At 43.6% G+C, this 26,956-nt stretch overlaps 1 protein-coding gene across 3 annotated transcripts; it reads right to left on the bottom strand.

Annotated features, from left to right (window-relative positions):
- Positions 1 to 1,681: 1,681 nt before the first annotated feature.
- On the bottom strand, positions 1,682 to 26,956 carry LOC106580173 (E3 ubiquitin-protein ligase TRIM36). Of its 3 annotated transcripts, none has more exons than XM_014160944.3 (11): positions 26,620 to 26,956; positions 18,640 to 18,880; positions 14,174 to 14,206; positions 11,556 to 11,899; positions 10,942 to 11,088; positions 10,274 to 10,369; positions 9,594 to 9,847; positions 8,803 to 8,924; positions 6,688 to 6,996; positions 4,751 to 5,048; positions 1,682 to 4,474 (listed from the first exon to the last, which is right to left on the bottom strand). In XM_014160944.3, exons 1-11 carry the CDS (start codon positions 26,704 to 26,706, stop codon positions 4,117 to 4,119), a joined length of 2,289 nt encoding a protein of 762 aa, XP_014016419.3. In that variant the 5' UTR covers positions 26,707 to 26,956; the 3' UTR covers positions 1,682 to 4,116. The 3 variants fall into 3 exon arrangements, with proteins under 3 accessions (XP_014016419.3, XP_014016421.3, XP_014016420.3); XM_014160946.3 differs by lacking the exon at positions 26,620 to 26,956 and adding an exon at positions 24,638 to 25,211; XM_014160945.3 differs by lacking the exon at positions 14,174 to 14,206 and having other exon boundaries at positions 26,620 to 26,955.

Here is a 26,956-nt window from a genome sequence, read left to right as displayed (position 1 = left end):
CCTTGTGTATTGATCAAAATGCAATAACATAGCTACAACAGTTGAACAGTAAATTACAGGCTATTTAATGCCATCTGTTCTGTATCTTACCATAATTGCAGGTGTGCCGCCATTCAATCACCCCGTTGCCCTGTCAGGAAACCAAACATAGGCTCTCATGAAAGAGCATATTCATAGAATATGATTAGCCTACTGTGCACATTGTGTATAATTGCATAGGCTTTTTTGCTGTGTTGCATTTTCCCAGTGGTGTATTACATTTAGTTTGCTACCATTACTATAATCTGTACTATTGATTGGATACATCTCACAATGCTCTTGGACACAGTGATGTAACTTGGGCGACCTCGGGAGAAGCTCAATTGGTTTTGCTCGACTCATATCGCCCCTCTCCTGTTTTGAAAAAGGTAATAGAGGAGCTGAGGCGAGGAAACGTGCTTGTATGAAATGAGACCCCTCCATTCCCACTCACCAGGCAAATTACGTTTACAGGAGTGGAATCACAAAATGAATTTGCAAAGCGATAAAAACTAAATTTAGCTAGTTGTGCAAGACATTTTATAGATACAATAATAAGTAGCTAAAACGCTAAGTAATGTATCGTTTTGAAATATGTGCATGCTTTTTTCCTTAGAGAAAAAAGCTGTGGTGGATTTTTTTTTAAACTTCCGTGCTAGATGCCATAAGGATAATCTTGATCATCAGGTAATAGAGGTGGTGAACAGGCTCCTCTGTTCATCTACTAACGAATTGATACTCGCCTCGAGCACTCGACCACTTATCGTTTCCGGGTCATGGAGGAGAAGACGGAGGAGTTGAGGATTGACTTTTTCCAATTGAGAATCTCCCCTTGCCTTACAGAGATGAAGGGTTGACGCCTTCTCAGTCCTCTCCTCTGCTGCAGTCTGGGGAAATGGGTTCTCTGCTGCAGTCCTCTGGTACCAACTACTATTTCCAACTACAACATTACTCAAAAACACTGTTAGACATCTCAATTTGCACAAAATAGCACCCCCCCCAAAAAAAATATTTAACTACAAGAAACAGCCTCCTCTCAGTAGATTCCTTTCAGCAGGGGTGTCAAACTCATCCCACAGAGGGCTGAGTGTCTGTGGGTTTTTAGCTTTTCCTTTCAATTAAGACCTAGACAACCAGGTGAGGGGGATGGGGGGGGGGGCTCCTGAAAGGATTAAGCTGATTCTGTAGGAATACCATGTCATTTTTTTGGCTAGAATGTGCAGGAATCTTTTAAATTCCTGCAGGATAAAGCCAATTAAGCAGGAGTCCTATCAAATATTCCCTGCAGAATTTAATAAATCATACTGGATTCCTGCAGGAATTGTTGCTTTTGTTTAGTAACTGTGTAGGTGATCTTTGAGACTTTTTTGTAAGGGTAGATAAGGTAAGATTATCTGTAGAGGCAGTAGCGTCACCTGCTGTCTAATGATGATGGGTGGATCGTGGTCTGAGACGGGAGGAGAAAAGGTACATGGCTTTAGGAGGAGTCTGTGTGTATGCATTTCTTTACATTTTCCAGTTTTCCATGCCCTGCTACCCCAATTCCCAGTAGAGTGATATGGTGACATGGATTATCAACATTTAGCATTTTTTTGTTTGTAAAACCATATTCAAAGTGAAAACAATTAGGTATAAATACACACATACCTACAAAGAGAGAACAATTGGTTTAAAACACTAGTTTATTTCATACAAATCAACAAACAGCAAATAAAAAAAAAAGCTTAGTATTTCAAGAATCTGATAACCAACAAAGCTTCATGTTCATTAAAGCATTATACTCACAGAAAGCAAACATCACATCCCATTACTTACAGGAGAAAACAATAGGCCTATTTCCTGCATTCTACGTAATATTGCACACCAATTCATACAGACCTGCACAGCCGAGAGGCATACATACTACAGTTTAAAGTGCTAGCTTGAACCATTTGATTGAGAGTCTGCAGAATATTTGGTTTAACTTACTACTGAAAGCCATATGATTCCCTTTTCTAAAATTAGCAGTGATATGTCGCTAAAATATGCGCACTATATAGTAAACCTCTACCATACATCGACCGTGAAAGACACAGCTGCTGTGGCCACCAGTGACTTGACCCAAGATAAGCAAATTAACACAAACACCTAAGAGACATTCAGTTTGTTCTGTATATAATAATGCATTCTGTGATGAATAAACAAACCTGAACCTGTTAATTAAGTGTATAGACTTTTTAAAGGTGTTTCAGTCATTCCAAAAGGAACAGGTAGAGAGGTGTTGTGCCCTAAAAGGAATGGTAGAGAATTACTCGAAATGATGCGCACCAATTCTAAGTAAAAGTAATAGGAATTACGTTTAAAACTACAGATTATGTTACTCAACATGACCTTATAGGATTCAGATAAGCAACAACAAAATAACACCACAAATTCTAGGAAACGCTACACTCAAATGGACCTAAACACATCAAACACAGAAAGGGGGATGTGTATGTTCAGTTTTAAATTGCTCACTTCACCAATTCAGTCAGACATGATTACATCTAGTTCCAATTACAATTTTCCACCAATTGACCAAATTTCTCAAGTTTCTATTAAGCCTTGAGAAACTTCACAGCAGATACAAACTCTGAGAATAAATTGCAGATCTAGATTTTATTTGACAGAAAATGTCACACTAGATATGTACATGGAGGTTAAAATGAAGAGAAAAAAAATGTTAATTCCAGTTTATTATTGGATATGAACAATCTTAAAGGCTGATATTACGGTATAATAAAATTGTAATGTATTTATGGAAGCTGCAAAGGAAAATTAAGTCCTGTTCCGAGGAGGAAGGTATAGTTTTAAAAGGATTTCCAGGGCCGATAGGAGGTAGGTAGCATAAGGCCCACAGGCCACAAACCTGAGAAAACACACCGATTACCCTTACCCTCAACAAAACACAAACATGACTGGATCTACAGATAGTCCTATCCAGAAACCCATATAGGAAAGCCAGAGCTGACCAGGGGTGTATTCAGTAGGGTGAAACGTTCACAACGAGATAAAAGTAATGTATAGAGTCAAAATGACACCCTTTTCTAGAGGACAGGGAATTTGGTCGATTTGCATAATATTATTTTCTATCTAAATGTTCTGAAACGCTGCACCCTCTTGATTCTCAAGAGCCAAATCAACAACTTGTGTAACAACTGGCTGTAAGTTCTGTAGACTTTTCTAATATGAAGTAGTCAAAAAAGGAACTACATCGTAGCAGAGAGTTCCGTGGAAGTATGTGTAGTAAGAACCTGTCAGGTTTCCTAGGTTTCACATTCTTGGTGCTAAAAGGAAAACATTCACTGCTGTTGAACAAATGCATCCGAGACAGCCGTGTCAGAGTTCAATTAATTAATGTCAACATTTTGTGATTAACAACTAAAATCGGTGCGAGCGCAATTTTAACTTGAGATCGGCCTGTGTCAACTCACAATTCCAAAAGTTGACACCATGATTTTTACATGGGAAGTTTGAATTCCACCCTGCATGTGAATGCCTAGTGTTACAATTCAGATAAATGTGCTCTGCTTTGAAGTAGTGAGTAGGTTGTGAGAGAATATGTGAAAGGTGTGGTAGTCTTAAATAAACACCTGTGAGAATGTGTCCAAATTCGAATGCGGTCTACCCAACTGGTGTTGACCGTGAGTCTTGTCAAAGGACATTGATTAGTATACGTTTTGTCTCCGTTTTTGGTAGGGATGTTTCTGAACCGAGGGGATCCTTGTGACTTAGATACACTCTCTCACCTTTGTAACTGATGACTAACCTTGCTGTTTTGCACAGTTATTATTAGACAAATTACAGCATTTGCTAGATGACCTATTTATCATGAAAGGCACAGGAGTGGGACTAGCTGCAAGGCTCTTCGGGTTTCTCTTGGCTACATTTTACTGGACTTAGTAGTACAATATAAATAGCTGTTCATTAAAACAAAGAAATGGCATGATGATGTACATACACACACACACAAATCACTACAAAAATATACCTGACTGAAAGCAGAGAGAGAGAAACATGAGCTCAAAGGCAAGTGTTAGGAGTGCGAGAGAGACTTTGGTGTGTGGCAGGCCCAACATCTCACATATACGACAGTCGCTTTGCTGTGATGAACTCCTCTAGATGGACCTTGCCACTACCCATGAGGCCAAACGCGGGATACATTGTACCGGTGCAGTCCACCTGCCGCTCGTAAAGGCATCTCATGGTGTTTGCATCGTAGAAGTAGACACGGCCCGCCTCGTAGTCCAGGTACACGCCAATGCGCTGGGGCATGGGCAGCACCCGGTTGCCGTGGTCATTGCCGGCGGTGGCGGAGGAGATAGATGCTTTGGGGATTAACACTTTGCCCATGCCAACGGTGAGCAGGGTGAAGGGCTGGGACAGGTCGTAGCACGTGTCCTCGCTGCCACTGTCGTGCCCACTGTCGTGGTCATACCTGGAGTTGGAAGAGATAAGAGAAAGCAGCCTACATTTGCAACACATTCAATTATACTCTGACGCACCATCATTATCTGGAAGCCTATTAAAATATACATAATAGTAAACCCACAAAGTAGGGAATAACAGATATTTTTATGAATTGTTGAGAAACTAAGGCCTGGTCCGTGAGTTAGCCCTTAACAGGTTAATGTTTCTTACATCACAGGCTTTTTTGTGACTCAGGCCTGATCCTTAGTGAGTAATAGAGTAAGACTGAGGAAGTGGGGTTTACCTGGGGCTACTAGAGTCCCGGGGGTTGTGGATCCACTCCAGCAGCTTGGAATCAGAGGCCACGCCCACCTTGACCAGGTAGGAGTGGGGCTCCACACGGAAGGTCCAGTAGTGTCTGCCCTGAGAGATGCCCGTGTCACCGATGATGTAGTCCAGGCCCATGTAGCTGCCTGTCTGCACGCGCTCAGCAGCCAGCAGGAAGGCCATGCCGGCCACACTCTCCACCGAGTCACGCAGCTTACTCAACGTCAGCCGCTCCGAGCTGAAGCCGCACTTGTCATTGAACAGGAAGCCAAATACTACAGGAGAGAGAGCAATGATACAAAAGGAACAGCATCAGCCGCACATAGGATTTCACATCATCTTTGGATGCCAGGGAAAGGGTGGACTTTCATAGTGTCACATGAGGGCGCCATTATAAAGATGTTCAAGTAATGAAACAAACGTAAGGAATTTAACACATTTCCAAAACGATACATTTTCAGATGTGAAGATGTACAAAACAATGCTTGGTTTCTTATTTCTCAAATAAGGTCTATACAAATTATTTTCTAGGCCACATCTGCTGCTGAACATATAAATATTCCAAAAATAGTTACAACGCCAAAGGCAATAACTACTATACACTTAAGTAAAATAATTATGCCTGTGCATTGAACCATTGCATTTTGTCTCCAAGGTATGATTTCATTCGTATTTATTCATGACGATCCCGTAAAAACAAGGGCAAAAATACTAGCCGTTTACCTCTTTGGCCTTTGTTGTGTGAACGGCACAAACTTAATTGAATGGAGTCATCCTAAAGATAAGCTTAATTAAAAAGGATAAGAAAAGGACACATGTATGGTCATACAGCAATGATTCAAGTCTACGCCTACACTGACTGTTGTTGTGATAGGAGGCGTGTTGAAGCTACTGTAATGTCTGTTTGAGGCCAGCGTTGACCCAGAATTCCATCTCATTACTAACGCACTGTGCACCCCACTGCTACATGTGCCCACAGTCCGGGCAAAGGAATGTGGGCTCCCAGTCCCATCACTGGACTTCCATCTACAGTGGGCCCAGCCTCAGTTTACGGCAAACTAATGAGCCAGGGGAGGATAAACACTCAATGAAATCCTAATGGATCAGCCATTGTCTATATGCATGGGGGCTTCAGACGGAAGGACGGGGGAGGACTCTGTCCAATTCAGTAGACTGTTGAGGAATTAAAGTGATATCAACCCCTAGAGTGCTCTACAGATGGCATGTGATAGCTATTCAGAGTGCTTAGAACCATCGGAGTCAGAAACAGAGGCTTTGATGAACTGTTACTCTGGACCTCAGCTGCATCTCAACTCTGCCCAGTCGGTCTGAAGAAGAAAATAACTATGATTTCAAAAAGGAAAGTGTTTCTGCGATTCAACAAAGGAGATGGGTCGCAGAAATTATAAATGAATGACCGACCCACCGTAGCTTCCTATCCACACAGTTCACTTTGAACAGTCGAGCATCTGTCAATTTGTAATCTTCCGTGGATCCGACTGCTAAATACTGACAGACTCGGGAGGGGAAAAAAAATAAAGCTTAACTTCAGCCCCGAAGCCCAACACAGGCGGGATACCAACGTAAGACTGAAAATAAGACGTATTTCTTTGTAATTAGGATAATTAGCATCCAACTTTCAGGGCTGCGTTCACAGCCTAGTAGAGATGATTGCAATAGAGGCCAGTACAGAATACTAGTTTTTCCCAGTTCCTACATTTGAAAAATGGAATTGAAGCATTGTTAAATTATTGCAGAGAATTTATTCCAGTAGAGCTTGAAATTATTAGTCTGTCACTGTTTTGGTTAAGGGCCCAGGGCCACCTCTCTCTTCATCAGTGCCAACCATACACATATGGCATCATCATAATCAGTGTTTGGTGTGTGTGTATGACATCAGTGCCTGGCGCCTACCTGGAGCAGGTGGTGTGTGGAAGGTGACTTCTGGGCTGTAGGGGCTGTAGAGGGAGTTGCGGCAGCTGCGTACCCTGAACGAGTAGAGGCTGTTGGCCTCCAGGTCGCACACCACTGTGCTGGGGCCGTACACCGGGACTGTGGAGCACCAGTGGCTGCTGCCCTCCTCCTCGTCCTTCTCAACACCCAGCTTCCTGTACTCCAGGACCTGGTAGTCTGTGGCCAGGGTGTCCTCAGCCAACTGCCAGCACACCAGGCCTTCGTTGTAGACGCGACTGCGGGACAGATCGATGATGGGAGGGTCAGGGACTGGAGAGGGAGGGGAGGAGAAAAGGTCAATGGCAGAGGGAGGGGTCAGTTTAAAGTGTAATTTGTCTGCAGCCAATTCATATGTTTTTCTCTAATCGACAAACTAACAAAAGTAGGCAAACCTTAGACAAGTAAGACTTGTTAGAGCCAGAACGTCCCATACAAACTAATGCTAGAAATGATTTTAAATGGTATTGGTTATTCAGGAAATATAGAAAAATAAACCCCAAAATGATAAGAACCCTAAACTTGATTCAACACATTGGTTTACATAGTCGCATACGTTCATTTAAGGGCATGGAGTCGACCAGAGACGAGACTGAACTCATAGACAGACAGTACAGAATATAGACAGACAATGGATAGGACGAATAAGAGAAGCTCTTAAAAAGGTTTCATTTATGCACAGACATTGCCAGGAAAAGCACTTTGCAGAACCCTCTCTCGCTCTCTCCCCCTCGCTCACTGCGGATAGAGCTTCCCGTCAAACAGTAGCAGCCGGATCCAGCTAGGGTCCCATAGAATCGGATCAGGGCTGAGGAGGGTGCCGCAGATGGAACTGGGCAGCCTGCAAACCCAGCCGGCACCCGGCCCGAGAGCGCAGCTATTCTCAGAGAAACAGACTATTTTTCAGGCTACAGCCGGGACGGAGAGACAGACTAAACAGAGACGTCAACTTCCTTCTTGCTGGCCGTGAGTTCAGACCATACTGCAGTCTCTGGAGGGGCTGGATTAGGAAGGGAGAAAGCACACAACACGATGTCTTTATGGTTCAACTAGTGGGACACATTCAAATATGGAGCCAGTGTGAGCGTAGAAGACTCCAGAATGGCATTATAATGACATCTTGATGAGCAGGGTTGAAATTACACATCGACTCTTGGGGGGATATTTGTGGGAGGTGTCCTTGGTTGTCACTGTCCCATCCTCAGATCCCCACCCTACAGGCACTGTGAACCATGGTGATGAGGACTGCCAGATATTTGTTAAATAGGAGACAGTTTTGCATCCTCTGCTCTTTTCATGTCTACCGTCAATTCAATTACAGCTGGGCATCAATTCTTAGAGCTTCCTCCTCTCAGACAAGAGTGCATCATTACCCTCCTGTCCCTCCCCTGCCATTTAGATTAACCACATCAATCAATGGCCTTCCTTTCAAGGGCTTTCAAGCAGCTTTCCCCGCAAGAGAGGGAAAATGGATTACTTGGACGCATTTCTAATATGTAAGCAACGTACAGTTGTTTCATATGACCCTTTCATGACCCACTATGGCGCGACAGAGCAGAGCCCTTTATTGTCAGTAATACTTCTAGCAGGAGGGAGAATGGCTGGAGCTCATTCTAAGGACATAGCCACAGGTAGATGACAGTCTATGAATACCCTTCTGCTTACTTCCTGGGTTACACTCCCCCTACTTAATATGCGCATATCAAATCAGTTCCTTTTCATGACAGACAATTATATCCAGCCCGCCTCACAGTGCCCTTTCTCTTTAAATCGGGGCAAAGGGACATGAGAGTCTATGCAAAGCAGTGGACCAGAAAAAGCCCTGCAATGCTCTCAGTGCCAAAATCCCTGCGTGTATATCAGGAATGTAACCGGCTTATTCAATTAAAGGGCTTCTGGTGGCCGGCATCTAAACAGAGAGCAGAGCTCAGGAGGAGGTGTAAGTGACCAACAGGTTGAGGTGACTTAGTGTGGGACAGATGAGGATTGTGTCAACAAATTGAGTTTTAGGATTTCATTACGATGTATGTATACATTGTTACATACGTAATACTGGGGGGGGGGGGGTGGGAGTCTTACCTCCACCAAAACAAAGCTCCTTCAGCAGGGTCTCCTCTCTGGAAGTGTCCAGCACAAACTCATCAAAGGAGGGGTCGGCCACGGGGTGGAATGTCCTCAGAGACTCGGTGGATTTCGCGATCCTGGGAGTGAAAGGACACAAAATAGCAGAGTTATTCACTTTGTAGTGAACACTACACGCTACCAAGAAGCCATTCCATCAGAGCAGAATGGAAATCATCTCCTGGGCAAGATAAACGAGTGTGGGAAACGTGTGAATTAATGTAACAGCGTTCCTAAAAGTAAAAGCGTGAATAAAGTCCTCTAGCTGCTTTGACTAATGGAGATCAATAAGCAGGATTAGAGCTAGAGCGGGACATGGGGAAAGTAAACAAGGCTTTGTCATTCCAATTTCTCACTTGGAAAAGGTACCTGGCCAGCCACACCAATGGCTGACCAGATCTCTGGCACACTCACATAAGCTGATTGAATTCTCCAGCACTAAAATAACAGGGGCCAAATCCCCATTAGAAACCTAGAGGTCCAGAGTTGCCACAGGGAAATGACCATGGCAATAGTCACTATGATCAAATAGGCCTGTAATAAAGAGGTTGAAAATGGGCCCTTTGTTTATTAAGAATGGAGGCCAATCGAATTACTGCCCTTTTATAAACAATGGTATTATATCACCATTAGACAATAGCCTTTACCCACAACTGATGACGGGAACCTTTGGGTGGCAGTCTCTACTGTATACTATCCATAACAGAGGGCAATGTGGGACTGGCAGTCAGGGCTGGAAAGAGGCTGACCTGGTGTGCAGCTGCTTGGCAGTCTGAACAAAGCAGGACTGGTCCGTCTCCTTGAGGACCTCCTGGGCATAACCCACCAGGCCGCTGTTCTCCAACATGCCCTGGTACTCGTCCACCTGGCCCCGAAGCTGGTCCAGACGCCCCGTCCTCGACTGCTCGATGGAGCGCAGCATCTCAAACTTCCTCTCCTGGAGGATCTCGAGCAGTCGCTCAAAGTGCTCGTTGGTCCGACGCTCCGCCAACTGGCCGTTCTCCTGTAGAAGTAAGAGAAATGTAGCATGACAATTAATTGAAACCTACAACTGCATAGAAGTAGCCTATGGACCAGTGTTTGTGCAATCATGCCACATCATGCCTCCTTGTCATGCCGAAGAGTTTTACATGACAAGGAGTTGGAATGATAGCCCAAACAGATCTGGGACAAGGCTAGCATAGACGTACTATTACAACAAATGAAAACAAGACAGGGACAAAATACATAATACAGTACAGATGAGCAAACGCTTCTGCAGTGGAATTCATGTGAATTAGTAGATGTTCCTTTGTTTATGCCTTTATATCCATTTGAATAAGTGACCTTCCTTCTCAGGGCAGACAGAATGTCCCTTTGTTAGTGAACATAACAGACATCTAAACAGACAACACAGGACTAGTTTAACTCTGTCAACACAGTTACTTGCCTCGGTTTCATTGATCAACACCTCCAGGTGGGAAATCTGAGTCTTCACTTGGTCCTCTTTGCTGATTAAGTAATGGATAGCCTTTGATAGCTTCTCCTGTTGGTATAATAACAACAAAGAACATTAGCAGAAATGCTCAATAGATAGAACATAAGATACAAATGATTGCATTAAATATAGATGAGTCTGGCCCAGTGCCCGTGTCCACAGGCCTTTTAGATTACAGAGGACACGGAGTCCTCTGTCCCTCTGCTTTCAGTGGCTGATTGACCTCCGTCTAGGCGGGGTAGATGAGGTTCGCTTGTTGTTGATGACCACACGTCGATTACACTGCTCACAAAGGAAAACTGATAATGTGGACGCGTGCCACTTAGTACAGGTAACTGATCAATATTTCATTAGGGGGCTGAGAAACAACACCGTCACTGGCCAGTTGGGTAAACATCAACTTCCAAACTATAACACTCTTTTTTTCCTGGGGTGTATTCATTAGTTCACACCGTAGCAAAACATTTTGCAACAGAAAACGTTTTGCAATGAAAAACACATTTATTTTTTGGGACAAATTCAGGTAGTTCACTCCCCGTTTGCTTCCTGGTAAATAAATCAGATTAAGTTCTGGTCAGGTCAAGTGAATGGTTGGAGACATCGTTATCGTCATAAAGTACCTTGAGGATCTTGTAGGCGCTGCTCATGGTTGTGACTTTGTGGTTGGCATGGGAGCCTCCCAGCTTGCACAGGTGACAGACTGGACGCCGGCACACCTCGCAGTACATGTTGACCTTCTCCATCTCATGCTCCGGACACATCAGCACCTGGATGGCCATGAGCACACATTGGATTAGTGGTCATTTAAAAAAATAATAAATAAATAAATAAATTGTTAAAAAAATAAAAATACTAAAAAAATTTGCTAACTCGTCACACCACATATACAAAATGGCACAAAGGGTTAGCCCAAAAGTTTGTCAATACTGAATGACATTCTCTCTCCTTTCAATCATCTTTCTATTTATTAGCACTGAACAGGTATCTCCCACAACCAGCAAGTTTCACTGGATTGCAGAAGCACAAAGAAAAGCAGAGATAACACTTATTGTCAGTCGAAATTAAACCAACATCTCTGAAGGCAGCATCATTAACGCAATCAACTTGTCAATGATTGTCCACCATCAATGACATGAGCTGATCCCTGCAATCTAAAACCAACAGCGGAGCAGCATGGTCGAGATCAACAACACAATGACCCCCCCCCCCCCCCGAGGTGGTAAATTGTGTCTACCTTGGGCCTAAAGTTCATGGTGGGCCCCACATATTCATGCTGGGCTTTAGGGGTGCCCCAGGGGTGGTGGAACTTGAAGCACTCGTTGCAGTAGCTGGCCTTGCAATCCATGCAGCTCTTGGTAGCCTCCTGCTGGGGAGGCTTGCACATGTTGCACATGATCGCAACAGCAGCGCGGGCCGCCTGCCGGTAGCGCTCCACGATGCTCTCCAGGGTGAAGTTCCGGAAGAGCATGCTCACACCCCGCTCGCCCAGGTCCACGTCGTGTTGGCAACCCGGGCATGGGAAAGTGGTGATGCGGGGGGTCACAGAGCCACGCCTCCATCCTGGTGAGGAGATAGAGCCTGATACGACAGACAGAACAGCCATTAGAGTGCTAATCACATCAAACTTAGGATAGGCCTGCACAGACAAGCACACACACACACACGCACACACACACAGTGTCCTACAGAAACAAACACGGGTCCTTCTCAGACAGCTCACACTACATGGTCTCTCACACAACATGGATGGATAACACAAGAGATAGGAAGAGCGTGTTTACAGTGACCTGGACACCAACAGATTCACGTAACATTAATTACAAATCAGGTGCAAAGTAAAAAGGTGGGAAACCCACTAACAGAACCAAAATATAAACTCAAATCAACTTAAGGTTAAGAGAGACTAATATCGATTTCCAGCAAAATGGCTACCTGCAGAGGAAATTCATTTTTTAAATGATTTGTCCAGTTCAATATATCCTAACACTCTCTCACAAACACACATGATGGATGCAAGCAGCAGAACATTGTGCATTGAATGTACAAAGAAAAATGGCAAGCAAAAAAAAAAAGATGTTTGTTGAATGTCAGCACACAGACATGCGGTGGGCACAAAGAAAGCGTGTGTGACAAACATGTCTGTCGATGTGTGTGACGGCATGTAGCGATGGGAGACTGAGGGTGCTGATGGAGTAGTGAGTGAGCAGGCTTGGCGTTTTGGACGGTCTTGGGATGGAAGTTGATAAGGTGGGGGCCAAATCCTGGCCTGAAGCGGATGGGAGAGGTCAGGGATTAAAAGGACAGTGTACTTAGGCTAGGTGGGTGTGCGGTCGGGGAGGGAGGGTGTTGCAGCAGCGCGTGTCTGCAGCAAGGTGTACGGTAGCAGGCTGAGGCACGTTGCCTGCTGCTGCAGTGGAAAGAGCTCAGGGCAGACACTGACAAGTCATCGCAAGGCCATTCTGGCAGGGCAAAGGGGTACGTTTCCTACAGAACCACATCATTAACAACATGATTTGAGTCATCACAATGCGACACAGCCCAATCGCCATAACCAGGACTGCATTACAAAAGGGATGCAGGTGATCTTGCCAGGAGTATGTGAATAAACCAAATACCGTACAAGGTAAGAACATACATTTAAAGAGTGGAGTTAATCTTCCCTACACGTTTTTTAACTCCTTTATCTTTTTACTTGAAAAATATACTGTCAAGATGAATGGCTTTTAGACTGAAAGCCTTAGGGTGCTTTTAAAGACTTGACCTCTATGAAACAGGGACAACTGTTTTGTATCCTGACTTAAATAATTCTGGTGCCATTTTAAAGAAGTTGTTCAGATGCATAATTATCATGGCATACCATTTTTAAAACATCTACTGAGCACTTCAACGCAAAATAAATAAATATTAACATCTGCCAAAGCATTGTGCTCTAGGGTCTTCTCCCATCAAATGATAAGAACATTGTAGAGATTGCTCATGGTGCAGAAGCCAAACACATGCGTGTCTAAAGCATTTTCTATAACTGAACCGTGGAGCAAAAAAAGTTGGAGCAAGCCTGGAGCAAGCCTGTCAGTGAGACTGTAGGTTGAGGCAGTATAGTCTAGACAATCTTGCTATGTCTAAACAAAATATAATATTTTGTAACATAGAAATAGGTCCCCTGCCTCTTCTGAAAGTACATTTTTTATTTCTTTATTATTTAACTAGGCAACTCAGTTAAGAACAAATTCTTATTTGCAATGATGGCCTAGGAACAGTGGGTTAACTGCCTTGTTCAGGGGCAGAACGACAGATTTTTACTGACCCAACGCTCTAACCACTAGGCTACATGCCGCCCCAACAAGGTACTTGTCCACAAGGTACTGTATATTTCTGAGGCTACAGGGAGGGGAGACCCCTCTTCATTTGCCCAGGCATTAAGAAATTCCACTTTAAACCCAACTCCTAGGTAACTTCCTGAGCCATTTCGCTTTCCTCTACTCTCCACTCTCTGACTCACATCCCGCCCAGAGCTGTAGCTCACACACTCATTCTCCAACCTACTTTGTAAGACATGCACGTGTTGAAAGCGGAGCACAAAAGCCTGAAAGCACCAGGCTCCAAAAATTGAACAAAACACCAAATGCAGACATAAATTGGTGGGACACACTATACATTTGCGACTTTGCTCAGTAGACTTTAAAAAAAGCGAGAATGCCATGTCTACCAAATCGGCTACATAAAGGTAACAGGGGCCGACTGTCAGTTGTGTGGTTACATACAGCAGAGTAACAGTTAAGTTGGGGTTCACAGGGGATCTAGTAACACTGTACTCACTACTACAGCTATTCAAAAAATGGAACCCGCATCTACCTTTCCTCCCAAACGACCTTCTCTGCAGTGTGGCTGCAAGCAATGGACAAAGAAGTGAAGTGAGACCAACAATTAACATATACAGTATGTTAACAGAAGTGGAGTTAAAACTGATGCACATCCAATTACAGACAAGTGCTAACACACAATAACATGGTGCTTAAAAGAAATTACGTTCTTAAAAAGGTTTTGGTGAAAACATATGTGAATCCACAGATTTCAAAACATATATATGCACAGCACCAGTCAAAAGTTTGGACACACCTACTCATTCAAGTCTTTCTTTTTACCATTTTCTACATGGTAGTATAATAGTGAAGGCAGCACAACTATGAAATAACACATATGGAATCATGTAGTAACCAAAAAAAGTGGTAAACAAATCAAAATATTTTTTTGATTCTCTCAAAGTAGCCACCCTTTGCCTTGCCAGCTTTGCACACTCTTGGCATTCTTTCAACCAGCTTCTCCTGGAATGCTTTTCCAACAGTCTTGAAGGAGTTCCCACATATGCTGAGCAATTGTTGGCTGCTTTTCCTTCACTCTGCGGTTCTAAACCATCTCAATTGGGTTGAGATCCAGTGACTGTGGAGGCCAGGTCATCTGATGCAGCACTCCATCACTCTCCTTCTTGGTCAAATAGCCCTTACACAGCCTGGAGGTGTGTTGGGTCATTGTCCTGTTGAAAAACAAATGATATCCCATCTGGTTTGCGCTGGGACTGGCGTATTGCTGCAGAATGCTGTGATAACCGGCATGGCTAAGTGTACCTTGAATTCTAAATAAATCAGACAGTGTCACAAGCAAAGCACCCCCATACCTCCATGCTTCACGGTGGGAACCACGCATGCGGAGATCATCCGTTCACCTACTCTGCGTCTCACAAAGACACGGCAGTTGGAACCAAAAATCTCAAATTTGGCCTCATCAGACCAAAGGACAGATTTCCACTGGTCTAATGTCCATTGCTCATGTTTCTTGGCCCAAGCAAGTCTCTTCTTATTGGTGTCCTTCAGTCATGGTTTCTTTGCAGTAATTCAATCATGAAGACCTGATTCATGCAGTCTCCTTTGAACAGTTGATGTTGAGATGTGTCTGTTACTTGGACTCTGAAGCATTTATTTGGGCTGCAATTTCTGAGGCTGATGAGCTTATCCTCTGCAGCGGAGGTAACGCTGGGGCTTCCTTTCCTGTGGTGGTCCTCATGAGAGCCAGTTTCATCATAGTGCTTAATGGTTTTTGCTAGGGATGCACCGATATTACATTTTTGTCCGATACTTTCCTTGCCCCCCCAAAAAAACGATATCAATATTTCAGCAGCCTTTTAAGCATTCTAGTACAGTTAAATAGTTCACACACACACGGACGCAGTGGTCTAAGGCACTGCATCTTAGTGCAAGAGGCGTCACTACAGTCCCTGGTTCGAATCCAGGATGTAATCACATCCGGCCGTGACTGGGAGTCCCATAGGGCAGCGCACAATTGGCCCAGTGTCGTCCGGGTTTGGCTGGGGTAGACCGTTATTGTAAATAAGAATAAGTTCTTAACTGACTTGCCTAGTTAAATAAAAAGGTTACACATACACACCTGACCAAAAAGTTATTTTGTTGGCATGTACAAATGCCCCCATTACCAGTAAAACATAATCAAAACGTATTTCTTTCACCTACTTCCTGTGCTGTTTTGTTGTTCATTTGTTCAGTCATTTCATTCTCAACCAGGATTTCTTCATGCATGTCAAGCAGTGAAGTTTCAGCTCTGTCTGTCCGTGGCCTCTCTTCCTCGGTGTGCACTGTCACTGTGTGCATTTCCATCTTGTCCAGCTGTGTATGTAACATTCCACGTAAACCCCGTTTGTCTGCGTCGAAGTAGCGGTCCTTGTACCTAGCATCAAGCATGGTGGCGACACAGTAAAGAGGCTCAGAGAGAATGCCACCGTAGTGCTTGTTCAAAGTCTCGAGTACTTTTGTAAGTTTTAACCCCACGGTCTGTCGGCAGTTTTGTTGAGCAGCCGTTTCAATGCCATGACAAAGTGTATCATGTCTGCTGCAGACGCAGTTGACCTTATTTTTCCGAGTCAGTTGTTCGAATGGAGCTAGGAGTGTTCCTGTTTCAAACATGTTCTCAAATGCCATTGAAATGGCAGCATCGGTATGAGAACCAGCACATTTTTGAGCATGCAATACAGCTTTCCTTAGTACGAAATCCTTGTCGACCCACTGTGCTGTCAGACTCATAATGGTTATAGGGCTGACATTGCTGGTCCAAATGTCAGGTCATGAAACTCATGGATGTGAGTTTCAAAAATACTGTGTAACTTCAGTAGGGCAACATCTGAAATATCGTGTGTACCGGGGCTCGATCAGTCGGCAAAAACCAACATCATCCACGACAGAGCACAGTTGATTGTCAAGGGCAATGAATTCAATTATCTTGGCGTTAACGGATTTCGCTTATGAGTTGTCTCGCTGAAATTCTCTCACTCTTTCAAATGACTGCTCGACTTGAACACGTTTAGTATTTTTCTGCTTTTGTTCTGTGTAGTGCTGTATTTTTCGTGGCGTCACCATGTCATCTACTTACGTTATATAGGTATGCACGTCAGCTTTGACATCGGTTTTGCACAGGCGTTAAACTAGACATCGGGCCGATGCTGGCATTTTTAGCTAATATCGGCCGATTCCGATATGCTCACCAATATATCGTGCGTCCCTAGTTTTTGCGACTGCACTTGAAGAAACTTTCAAAGTGCTTGAAATTTTCAGAATTGTCTGACCTTCATGTCTTAAAGTAATGATGGACTGTTGTTTCTCTTTGCTTATTTGGGCGGTTCTTGCCATAATATGGACTTGGTCTTTTAACAAATAGGGCCATCTTCTGTATACCAACGCTACCATGTCACAACACAACTGATTGGTTCAAACGCATTAAGAAGAAAAGAAATTCCACAAATGTACTTTTAACAAGGCACACCTGTTAATTGAAATTCTTTCCAGTGGACTTCCTCATGAAGCTGGATGAGAGAATGCCATGAGTGTGCAAAGCTGTCATCAAGGCAAAGGGTGGCTACTTTGAAGAATCACAAATATAAAATAAATGTTGATTTGTTTAACACTTTTTTGCTTACTACATGATTCCATATGTGTTATTTCATAGTTTTGAGGTCTTCACTATTATTCTACCTTGTAGAAAATAGTAAAAATAAAGAAAAACACTTGAATTAGTAGGTGTGTCCAAACTTGACTGCTACTGTATAATGAGTTTAACATTCTAAAAACAACAAAAAGGGGTCTAGTCCGAATCCTAATAAAACAAGGTGAAGAAAACATTGAGGAGTTTCCACAAAACCTGTTAGCTTTTACAGCACTTGACTGATAAATATAGCCCTGAGCTCAGTTAATTTAATCCCTCATTCATTCCTCCCAGGCAGGTTTCGTCACCATGATCACCACTGGTCTGACATCCATTCAGCAGAGGTGAAACCTTTAGTGAAATGCTGTCAGAGATTTAAGACTTTTACTGAAAAGTATGTAAACAATGTCTTTTAAGATTTCATCAATGTACTTATAAGAAAATAGTTTACTAAATCCGCTGCAAAAGTACCATGGTTACTAACGCCAAGGGGATTTAAATGAAGTACATGATTCTTAAGATGACTAAGGATATATTATTTTATTACCAGCTCTAACTCTTTTTCTAAACAACATTGAATGTTTCCACTGTGTTAATACATGCGGACCTGGACATGAAGAATGGTCACATTCAGGTTCGGGCAAATGTGAATTGGTTGGAGTTTTTTTTGGAGTGGCCAGGGACTAGCTCATGATTAAGTAAAAGACTGCCTTGTCTCACTCCATGCTGTTTGCGCCTTGGATTTAGACATTGACCTCTCAGCTTCCCTTAGCTTCCCCCAAAATAAAGAATGTGACAACCTCCCCCTCCCACCAACAAGTTATTTCATAAGCGTTTTAAATGCTTTAGTGGGATAGTCGTGCTTTGTTCCGACATGTGTACATAAATCAAGCCTGTCATCCTATCAAGGTGGTGTAAATGATAGGCATTCCGTGTTAAGAAATTGCTTGGCATTACAAAATATCCACAATACATCTATCATTTAACGTTTTTGGGAAGTGCATGCTTTAAGGGCATGGAACTAGACAGAACAAAAGTGATGAATTGAATAAGCTTGTCGAGTTTCTATACTCTGTTCAAGAAACTTAAGACCCATCTCAAAACTTAATGAGATTAAAGGAAATAGTATGAACAGCCAACATTATGATTTTAAACAGGGTGGCGTCAGTGGTGTCGCCTTTCATTCTACAACACAGAGAATAACTAGGAAAATACAGATGAAACTGCGTATGGCATGTCCATAAAACTTTACTGCAAATTGCATGTAATGTTGCCACATTTACATCACTTGTCACAATTTAGGCTTGATGATGAATGGCCAAACCCAAACGCACCTGATCTTGCAAGCCTATCCAGCCTCTCCATGCTTGGCGAGGGCACTCTGGATCGGGGCCCTGGGCTCCCAGGGAGGGAACACTCTGAGCCTGCATCGAAAGAATCCTCATGGTTCAATAGCAGCAGCTCTCGGACACACTTGTGACAAACGCTGTGCTGACAGGGCAAGATGAGGGGGTGTGTAAACAGCTCCTTGCAGATCGGACAAATGAGTTCACGCTCAATGTTCTTGATAGGGACCTGGTGTGGACACAAACATTAATATTAGGTCTACAGTAAACGTATCCCCAGGCTAATTGCTACCGCGTACCAGTTCAACAGAGATGGATCCGGCTGGTGGACGAGACTAGCAACAGCAGCAATTTCCAAACTCGGTCCTGGGGACCCCAAAGGGTGCACAGTTTGGTTTGATGAGGAGTTGATTTTTTTGAGTCCGCTGTGTATTGCTTAGGAAAAATCCAAAAGGTGCACCCCGTTGGGTCCCCAAGACCAAGTTTGGGAAACGCTGGTCAACATACATAGGCTTATGTAAACGCTTTTTAAACATTTCATTTGAAAGAGGCCAGTTTTGATACTGAGACTAGGCATACATTTACAAATGTTATGTGTAAGCTCTACCCTGGTAGCACTAGCGGTTCTGGGGGGGGGGGGGCAGTGTATTGAGTCAAGGAGGGCAAAGGCCTTGAGTCTAGATGAATTTGCTGATCTTTTTGCAAAATAAACACAAAAACCGGAGAATACAGTTGATGTGACCTGATACTGAATATGTAATGCAAATAAAAATTATAATGGAAATGCAAATAAATTGTTGAATGATTATGAACATGGTCTTTTGCCTGCTAATGCAGTGAAGAAAACGATATGACAACAATAACGTCTAATGTAACTGGCCCCCAGTTGGGCCTTGGGAGCATGTTTAGAAATTCTTTTAAAATTGGAGTTATTGTTTTTTTTATAAAAATGTGGACGTTAGTTGTATATTTTTGGTGAAAATCACTATAATAAATGTGCTGTAGCTGACACCCTGGCCTGATATTGGCTACACTATCAAGCTACTTCCCTCACTTTACTGCGGCAAGCCGGCTTGCAGCGCAAACTCTCCTCCATTGAGCAGTAGACTGTATCACAGTGACATCCAGATGGTTACTGGTACCAAATACCAATATTACAAGTGATTTATTGTGTAGGCTGTTATCCTACTCTAAATAAAAATCAAGTGGGATGAGCAAAACATGTTAATATAGATATATAACTCAGCAAAAAAATAAACGTCCTCTCACTGTCAAATGCGTTTATTTTCAGCAAACTTAACATGCGTAAATATTTGTGTGAACATAACAAGATTCAACAACTGAGACATGAACTGAACAAGTTCCACAGACATGTGACTAACAGAAATGGAATAATGTGTCCCTGAACAAAGGGGGGGGGGGTCAAAATCAAAAGTAACAGTCAGTATCTGGTGCATTAAGCTGCATTAAGTACTGCAGTGCATCTCCTCCTCATGGACTGCACCAGATTTGCCAGTTCTTGCTGTGAGATGTTACCCCACTCTTCCACCAAGGCACCTGCAAGTTCCCAGACATTTCTGGTGGGAATGGTCCTAGCCCTCACCCTCCGATCCAACAGGTCCCAGACGTGGTCAATGGGATTGAGATCCGGGCTCCTCGCTGGCCATGGCAGAACACTGGCATTCCTGTCTTGCAGGAAATCACGCACAGAATGAGAAGTATGGCTGGTAGCATTGTCATTTGGAGGGTCATGTCAGGATGAGCCTGCAGGAAGGGTACCACATGAGGGAGGAGGATGTCTTCCCTGTAACGCACAGCATTGAGATTGTCTGCAATGACAACAAGCTCAGTCCAATGATGCTGTGACACACCGCCCCAGACCATGACAGACCCTCCACCTCCAAATCGATCCCGCTCCAGAGTACAGGCCTCGGTGTAACGCTCATTCCTTCGACGATAAATGTGAATCCAACCATCACTCCTGGTGAGACAAAACTGCAACTCGTCAGTGAAGAGCACTTTTTGCTAGTCCTGTCTGGTCCAGCAACAGTGGGTTTGTGCCCATAGGCAACGTTTTTGCCGGTGATATCTAGTGAGGACCTGCCTTACAACAGGCCTACAAGCCCTCAGTCCAGCCTCTCTCAGCCTATTGCGGACAGTCTGAGCACTGATGAAGGGATTGTGCGTTCCTAGTGTAACTCGGGCTGCTGTTGTTGCCATCCTGTACCTGTCCCGCAGGTGTGATATTCGGATGTACCGATCCTGTGCAGGTGTTGTTACACGTGGTCGGCCACTGCGAGGACGATCAGCTGTCCGTCCTGTCTACCTGTAGCGCTGTCTTAGGCGTCTCACAGTACGGACATTGCAATGTATTGCCATGGCCACATCTGCAGTCCTCATGCCTCATTGAAGCATGCCTAAGGCACGTTCACGCAGATGAGCAGGGACCCTGGGAATCTTTCTTTTGGTGTTTTTCAGAGTCAGTAGAAAGACCTCTTTAGTGTCCTAAGTTTTCATAACTGTGACCTTAATTGCCTACCGTCTGTAAGCTGTTCGTGTCTTAACGACTGTTCCACAGGTCCATGTTCATTAGTTGTTTATGGTTCATTGAACAAGCATGGGAAACAGTGTTTAAATCCTTTACAATGAAGATATGTTTAATTATTTGTATTTTTATGAATTATCTTTGAAAGACAAGGTCCTGAAAAAGGGACGTTTCTTTTTTAGCTGAGACATAGATATATATATTGTAATGCTCTACTTGTCAGTGTTCCAAACGGGACATTATTTACCTAATAATGGTATTTTGTTTTTTACCTGAAACACTCAAACACCAGTTACAATTCATAGATAGCGGTGCACTGGAATGACATTCAGTTGAAGTGTCATGACATTCACTCATGGGATGGGCGGCCAAAAATAAACTACCTGAAAGCCACAACCCCAAAGAACCACAAATATGATCACAGAGGGATACAGTGCCTTTGGAAAGTATTCAGACCCTTTGACTTCTTCCACATTTCATTAACAGCCTTTTTCTAAAATGGATTCAATTGTTTCCCCCCCCCCCCTCAATCTACACACAATACCCCATAATGACAAAGCAAAAACAGGTTTTTAGAATTTTTTGCAAATGTATTAAAAATAAAAACTTTAATATTTACATAAGTATTCAGCCGCTTTAGTCAGTACTTTCTTGAAGCACCTTTGGCAGCGTTTACAGCCTCAAGCCATTTTGTGTATGACAAGCTTGGCACACCTGTATTTGGGGAATTTCTGTCAGGTTGGATGGGGAGCGTCGCTGCACAGCTATTTTCAGGTCTCTCCAGAGATGTTCGATCAGGTTCATGTCCGCTCAAGGACATTCAGAGACTTGTCACGAAACCACTCCTGCATTGTCTTGGCTGTGTGTTTAGGGTCGTTGTCCTGTTGTCCTGCTCTCATCCTTCTAGACCCATCTGCTGCCTTTGATACTGTGAACCATCAGATCCTCCTCTCCGAGTTGGGCATCTCCAGCGCGGCTCACTCTTGGATTGCGTCCTACCTGACAGGTCGCTCCTACCAGGTGGCGTGGCGAGAATCCGTCTCCGCACCACGTGCTCTCACCACTGGTGTCCCCCAGGGCTCAGTTCTAAGCCCTCTCCTATTCTCGCTATACACCAAGTCACTTGGCTCTGTCATATCCTCACATGGTCTCTATCATTGCTACGCAGACGACACACAATTCATCTTCTCCATTCCCCCTTCTGATAACCAGGTGGCGAATTGCATCTCTGCATGTCTGGCAGACATATCAGTGTGGATGACGGATCACCACCTCAAGCTGAACCTCGGCAAGATGGAGCTGCTCTTCCTCCCGGGGAAGGACTGCCCGTTCCATGATCTCGCCATCACGGTTGACAACTCCATTGTGTCCTCCTCCCAGAGTGCTAAGAGCCTTGGCGTGACCCTGGACAACACCCTGTAGTTCTCCGCTAACATCAAGGCGGTGACCCGATCCTGTAGGTTCATGCTCTACAACATTCCTGCCTCACACAGGAAGCGGCGCAGGTCCTAATCCAGGCACTTGCCATCTCCCGTCTGGATTACTGCAACTCGCTGTTGGCGGGGCTCCTTACCTGTGCCATTAAACCCCTACAACTCATCCAGAACGCCGCAGCCCGTCTGGTGTTCAACCTTCCCAAGTTCTCTCATGTCACCCCGCTCCTCCGCACACTCCACTGGCTTCCAGTTGAAGCTCGCATCTGCTACAAGACCATGGTGCTTGCCTACGGAGCTGTGAGGGCAACGGCACCTCCGTACCTTCAGGCTCTGATCAGTCCCTACACCCAAAGAAGGGCACTGCGTTCATCCAGCTCTGGCCTGCTCACCTCCCTACCTCTGCGGAAGCACAGTTCCCGCTCAGCCCAGTCAAAACTGTTTGCTGCTCTGGCACCCCAATGGTGGAACAAGCTCCCTCACGACGCCAGGACAGCGGAGTCAATCACCACCTTCTGGAGACACCTGAAACCCCACCTCTTTAAGGAATACCTGGGATAGGATAAAGTAATCCTTCTAACCCTCCCCCCCAGAAAAAGATATTGATGTACTATTGTAAAGTGGTTGTTCCACTGGATATCATAAGGTAAAGGCACCAATTTGTAAGTCGCTCTGGATAAGAGCGTCTGCTAAATGACATAAATGTAAAGTGTAAATGGAAGGTGAACTGTCACCCCAGTCTGAGGTCCTGAGCACTCTGGAGCAGGTTTTCATCAAGCATCTCTCTGTACTTTGCTTCGTTCATCTTTCCCTTGATTCTGACTAGTCGCACAGTCTCTGCCGCTGAAAAACATCCCTACGGCAAGATGCTGCCACCACCATGCTTCCGTCTGGCCACTCTACCATAAAGGCTTGATTGGTGGAGTGTTCCTTCTAGAAGGTTCTCCCATCTCCACAGAGTAACTCTGGAGCTCTTTCAGAGTGACCATTGGGTTCTTGGTCACCTCCCTGACCATGGCCCTTCTCCCCCATTTTGCTCAGTTTGGCCAGCTCTAGGAAGAGTCTTGGTGGTTCCAAACGTCTTCCATTTAAGAATGATGGAGGCCACTGTGTTCTTGGAACCCTTCCCCAGATGTGTGTGCCGACACAATCCTGTCTATGCACTCTATGGACAATTCCTTCGACCTCACGGCTTGGTTTTTGTTCTGACATGCACTGTCCAACTGTGGGACCTTATATAGACAGGTGTGTGCCTTTCCAAATCATGTCCAATCAATGGAATTTACCACAGGTGGACTCCAATCAAGTTGTAGAAACATCTCAAGGATGCTCAATGGAAACAGGATGCACCTGAGATCAATTTCGAGTCTTATGTAAATAAGGTATTTTTGTTTTTAATTATTTTTCGGCAAAAATATTTCTAAAAACCTCTTTTCACTTTGTCATTATGGGGTATTGTGTGTAGATTGATAAGAACAAAAATATGAATGCAATTTTAGAATAAGGCTGTAACACAACAAAATGTGGAAAAGGGGAAGGGGGTCAAATACATTCCCAGTGCACTGTATGTCACTGTGCTTCTATGGCTATATGTACAATGTCACTGCCTACTTCATTTAACATGACAGCCCATAATCAAGTGCCTTTATCACAGTCAACACCTATATTTTAGCTTAAAACAAAGAAACATTCTCAGCCTCATGGCAAACTAGCTTGCTGGGAAGGGCTCATCAGGATGACTGACTGAACCGAATCCATTCGTCTCCACTCAACTCTTAGCTGCGCGACATACTTCATCAATGTATGCACCGGCGTGTTGGTATAGCCTCTCCCTCAAAAATAGGTAGCATAGAAACTTCCATTGCCTTATTTTACAGTTAATTATTACTGTAAAATTAGCCTATATAATTTCGACCACGCCATTTGAAATGTGAAAGGCAATGATGAATCATTAACCTTCCACGAGGATGTTGCATATCATTTTGTATTATTAAGACTAGTCACTTACCGGCAAAATTGAGTTACGTCGCGAGACTGCAGACATGATGAATGAATATAAATTTTTTGCGTCGTTTAGCTTGTTAAAACTTCTCCAACGTATGTTGAAGATGCCGACTTCAGCAATCACGTTGTCGAGTCGACAATGAATTAAACACCGTGAATAGACGCTATGGATGGGATCGAGTGTCGTGAATCAGCAACAGTCTGAAAGGCTGCTGCATTTCAAGCAATGACGGACAGCAAAACTGTGTGGGGCGGGGTAGAGACACTGAAATCACCATAGTAACAATGCGGCAGCCCTGAGTATTCAAAAGACTGGGAGGGCAATAGGATCAGGTTTCACTGGACCAAAACTCGAGGTTTGCAGTGAGAGACGTTATATTGTTGCACCTACCACAATTGTTACTGTTAGGCCTATTATTTGTATACCGAACAAAAATATGAACGCAACATGCAACCGTTTCAAAGATTTTTCTGAGTTACAGTTCATATACAGGAAATCAGTCAATTGAAATAATTTCATCGGCCCTTATCTATGGATTTCACATGACTGGGGATACAGATATGCATCTGTTGATCACAGATACCTTAAAAAAGGTAGGAGCGTGGATCAGAAAACCAGTCAGTGTCTGGTGTGACCACTATTTGCCAACTTTGCATAGAGTTGATCAGGATGTTGGTTGTGGCCTGTGGGATGTTGTCCCACTCCTCTTCAATGACTATGCGAAGTTGCTGGATATTTGCTGGAACTGTAACACGCTGTCATATGTAAATCCAGAGCATTCTAAACATGCTCAATGGGTGACATGTCTGGTGAGTTTCCATGAATTGTGTAGAGATCCTTGCGACATGGGGCCATGCATGATCATGTTGAAACATGAGGTGATGGTGGAGGATGAATGGCACGACAATGGGCATCAAGATCTCATTACAGTATCTCTGTGCGTTCAAATTTAACATAGATAAAATGCAATTGTGTTCATTGTCAGTAGCTTATGCCTGCCCACTCTGTTCAAAACAGCAAACAGCTTGTCCACACGACACCATACACGTGGTCTGTGGTCGTGAGGCCAGTTGGACATACTGACATACCAAATTCTCTAAAACAACGTTGGAGATGGCTTATGGTAGAGAAATAAACATTCAGTTCTTTGGCAACATCTCTGGTGGACATTGCCAATTGCACGCTTCCTCAAAACGTGAGACATCTGTGTAGATCATGCATTCAGTAATAGCACTATTATTTTTAGATAATTAATATGGCACTTCATGGACTATGAGTGTCTTGAACAGTAGCCCTAAGCTAATTTGTGTAAATTGCCTAAAGCTTACCCTACCAGTTTAGCAGTGAAACATGTTTGCACAACATGTTTGCACATGGATGGTGCATCCAAATAAAGTTCTCCCCAAATGCAAATATTACATGGGTAGGAGTAGGCTGTTTACATAAATTATAGTCATTAATAATGTATGTTCATAGGCCTGGTCTATTCCCCTACTCATCTTGTTCAAAAGCCTACAATAATTCTAATGACTGCAATTTAGCATGCTTTTGCATTCTATTCTTTATGCAACCCCTTGGTATCCTGCAAAGCATAATTAATATATTTAAATTCAATATCTTCATTTATGAGTTACATAATCTTACTATAAGAGATCAGGGCATTTAAAGGGGATACACTAAAATATAGGATTTAATGGAGATTACATGGAGAGAAAAAACACCTTTGTGAATCTTGCACCCCACATGAACTGCTCAGGTCACACTTTCAGATAGCATAGATACCATTTTTATTTTACAGCAGCCCATATTTCATACACGTGTTATCTTTGTCCCCGATCCCGATCCCGGCACAAAACCTTGAGCATCCTTCCTCTCCACCTAGATTACACACCTTGATCTAGCTGACACCATACTGAAGATGTCCGCGTGGCTTCAATAGGCTACAGATGTTTCATTTCCATAAATCATATCTGACGTTCACTTACCTCTCCGGCTGTTATTCGCTGGACTATCTGCTCGACCAAACCCGGTAACATATCCTGATTTTCTTCGGTATCCGCAGTATCCGACATAATGATTTATAATGTCGAGAAAATGCAGGGATTATAATTAACAAAATGGGTCAATAACAAATAAATAGCCTAACAAATACTGTAAAAATCGATTGGCTTCCCAAAGAGAGAACGTAACATTCGGAGAAATATGGTTGCATCTTCATTCTCAGTACATCGAGCAGCCTAAGTAGCATACAATTCATTCCCCAGCTGCTTGAGGAGAACATTTTGCAAGATTTATCAAGAGAAATAATCTTTGACGCGTAAC

Source organism: Salmo salar, chromosome 20, assembly GCF_965601325.2.
Source record: "Salmo salar chromosome 20, fSalSal1, whole genome shotgun sequence".
Classification (NCBI taxonomy): Eukaryota; Metazoa; Chordata; class Actinopteri; order Salmoniformes; family Salmonidae; genus Salmo; species Salmo salar.
Note: the sequence above shows the minus strand (reverse complement) of the source record. Positions and strands in the feature narration are given on the sequence as shown.

What these genes read in the sequence shown, in the direction of transcription:
- LOC106580173 (XM_014160944.3), bottom strand. Translation starts at nt 26,706, where the DNA reads ATGTCGGATACTGCGGATACCGAAGAAAATCAGGATATGTTACCGGGT. An exon ending in AGCGAATAACAGCCGGAGAG is followed by an intron (nt 18,881 to 26,619) that starts GTAAGTGAACGT and finishes TGTCCACACCAG; the next exon opens with GTCCCTATCAAGAACATTGA. An exon ending in CCATGAACTTTAGGCCCAAG is followed by an intron (nt 11,089 to 11,555) that starts GTAGACACAATT and finishes ATGGCCATCCAG; the next exon opens with GTGCTGATGTGTCCGGAGCA.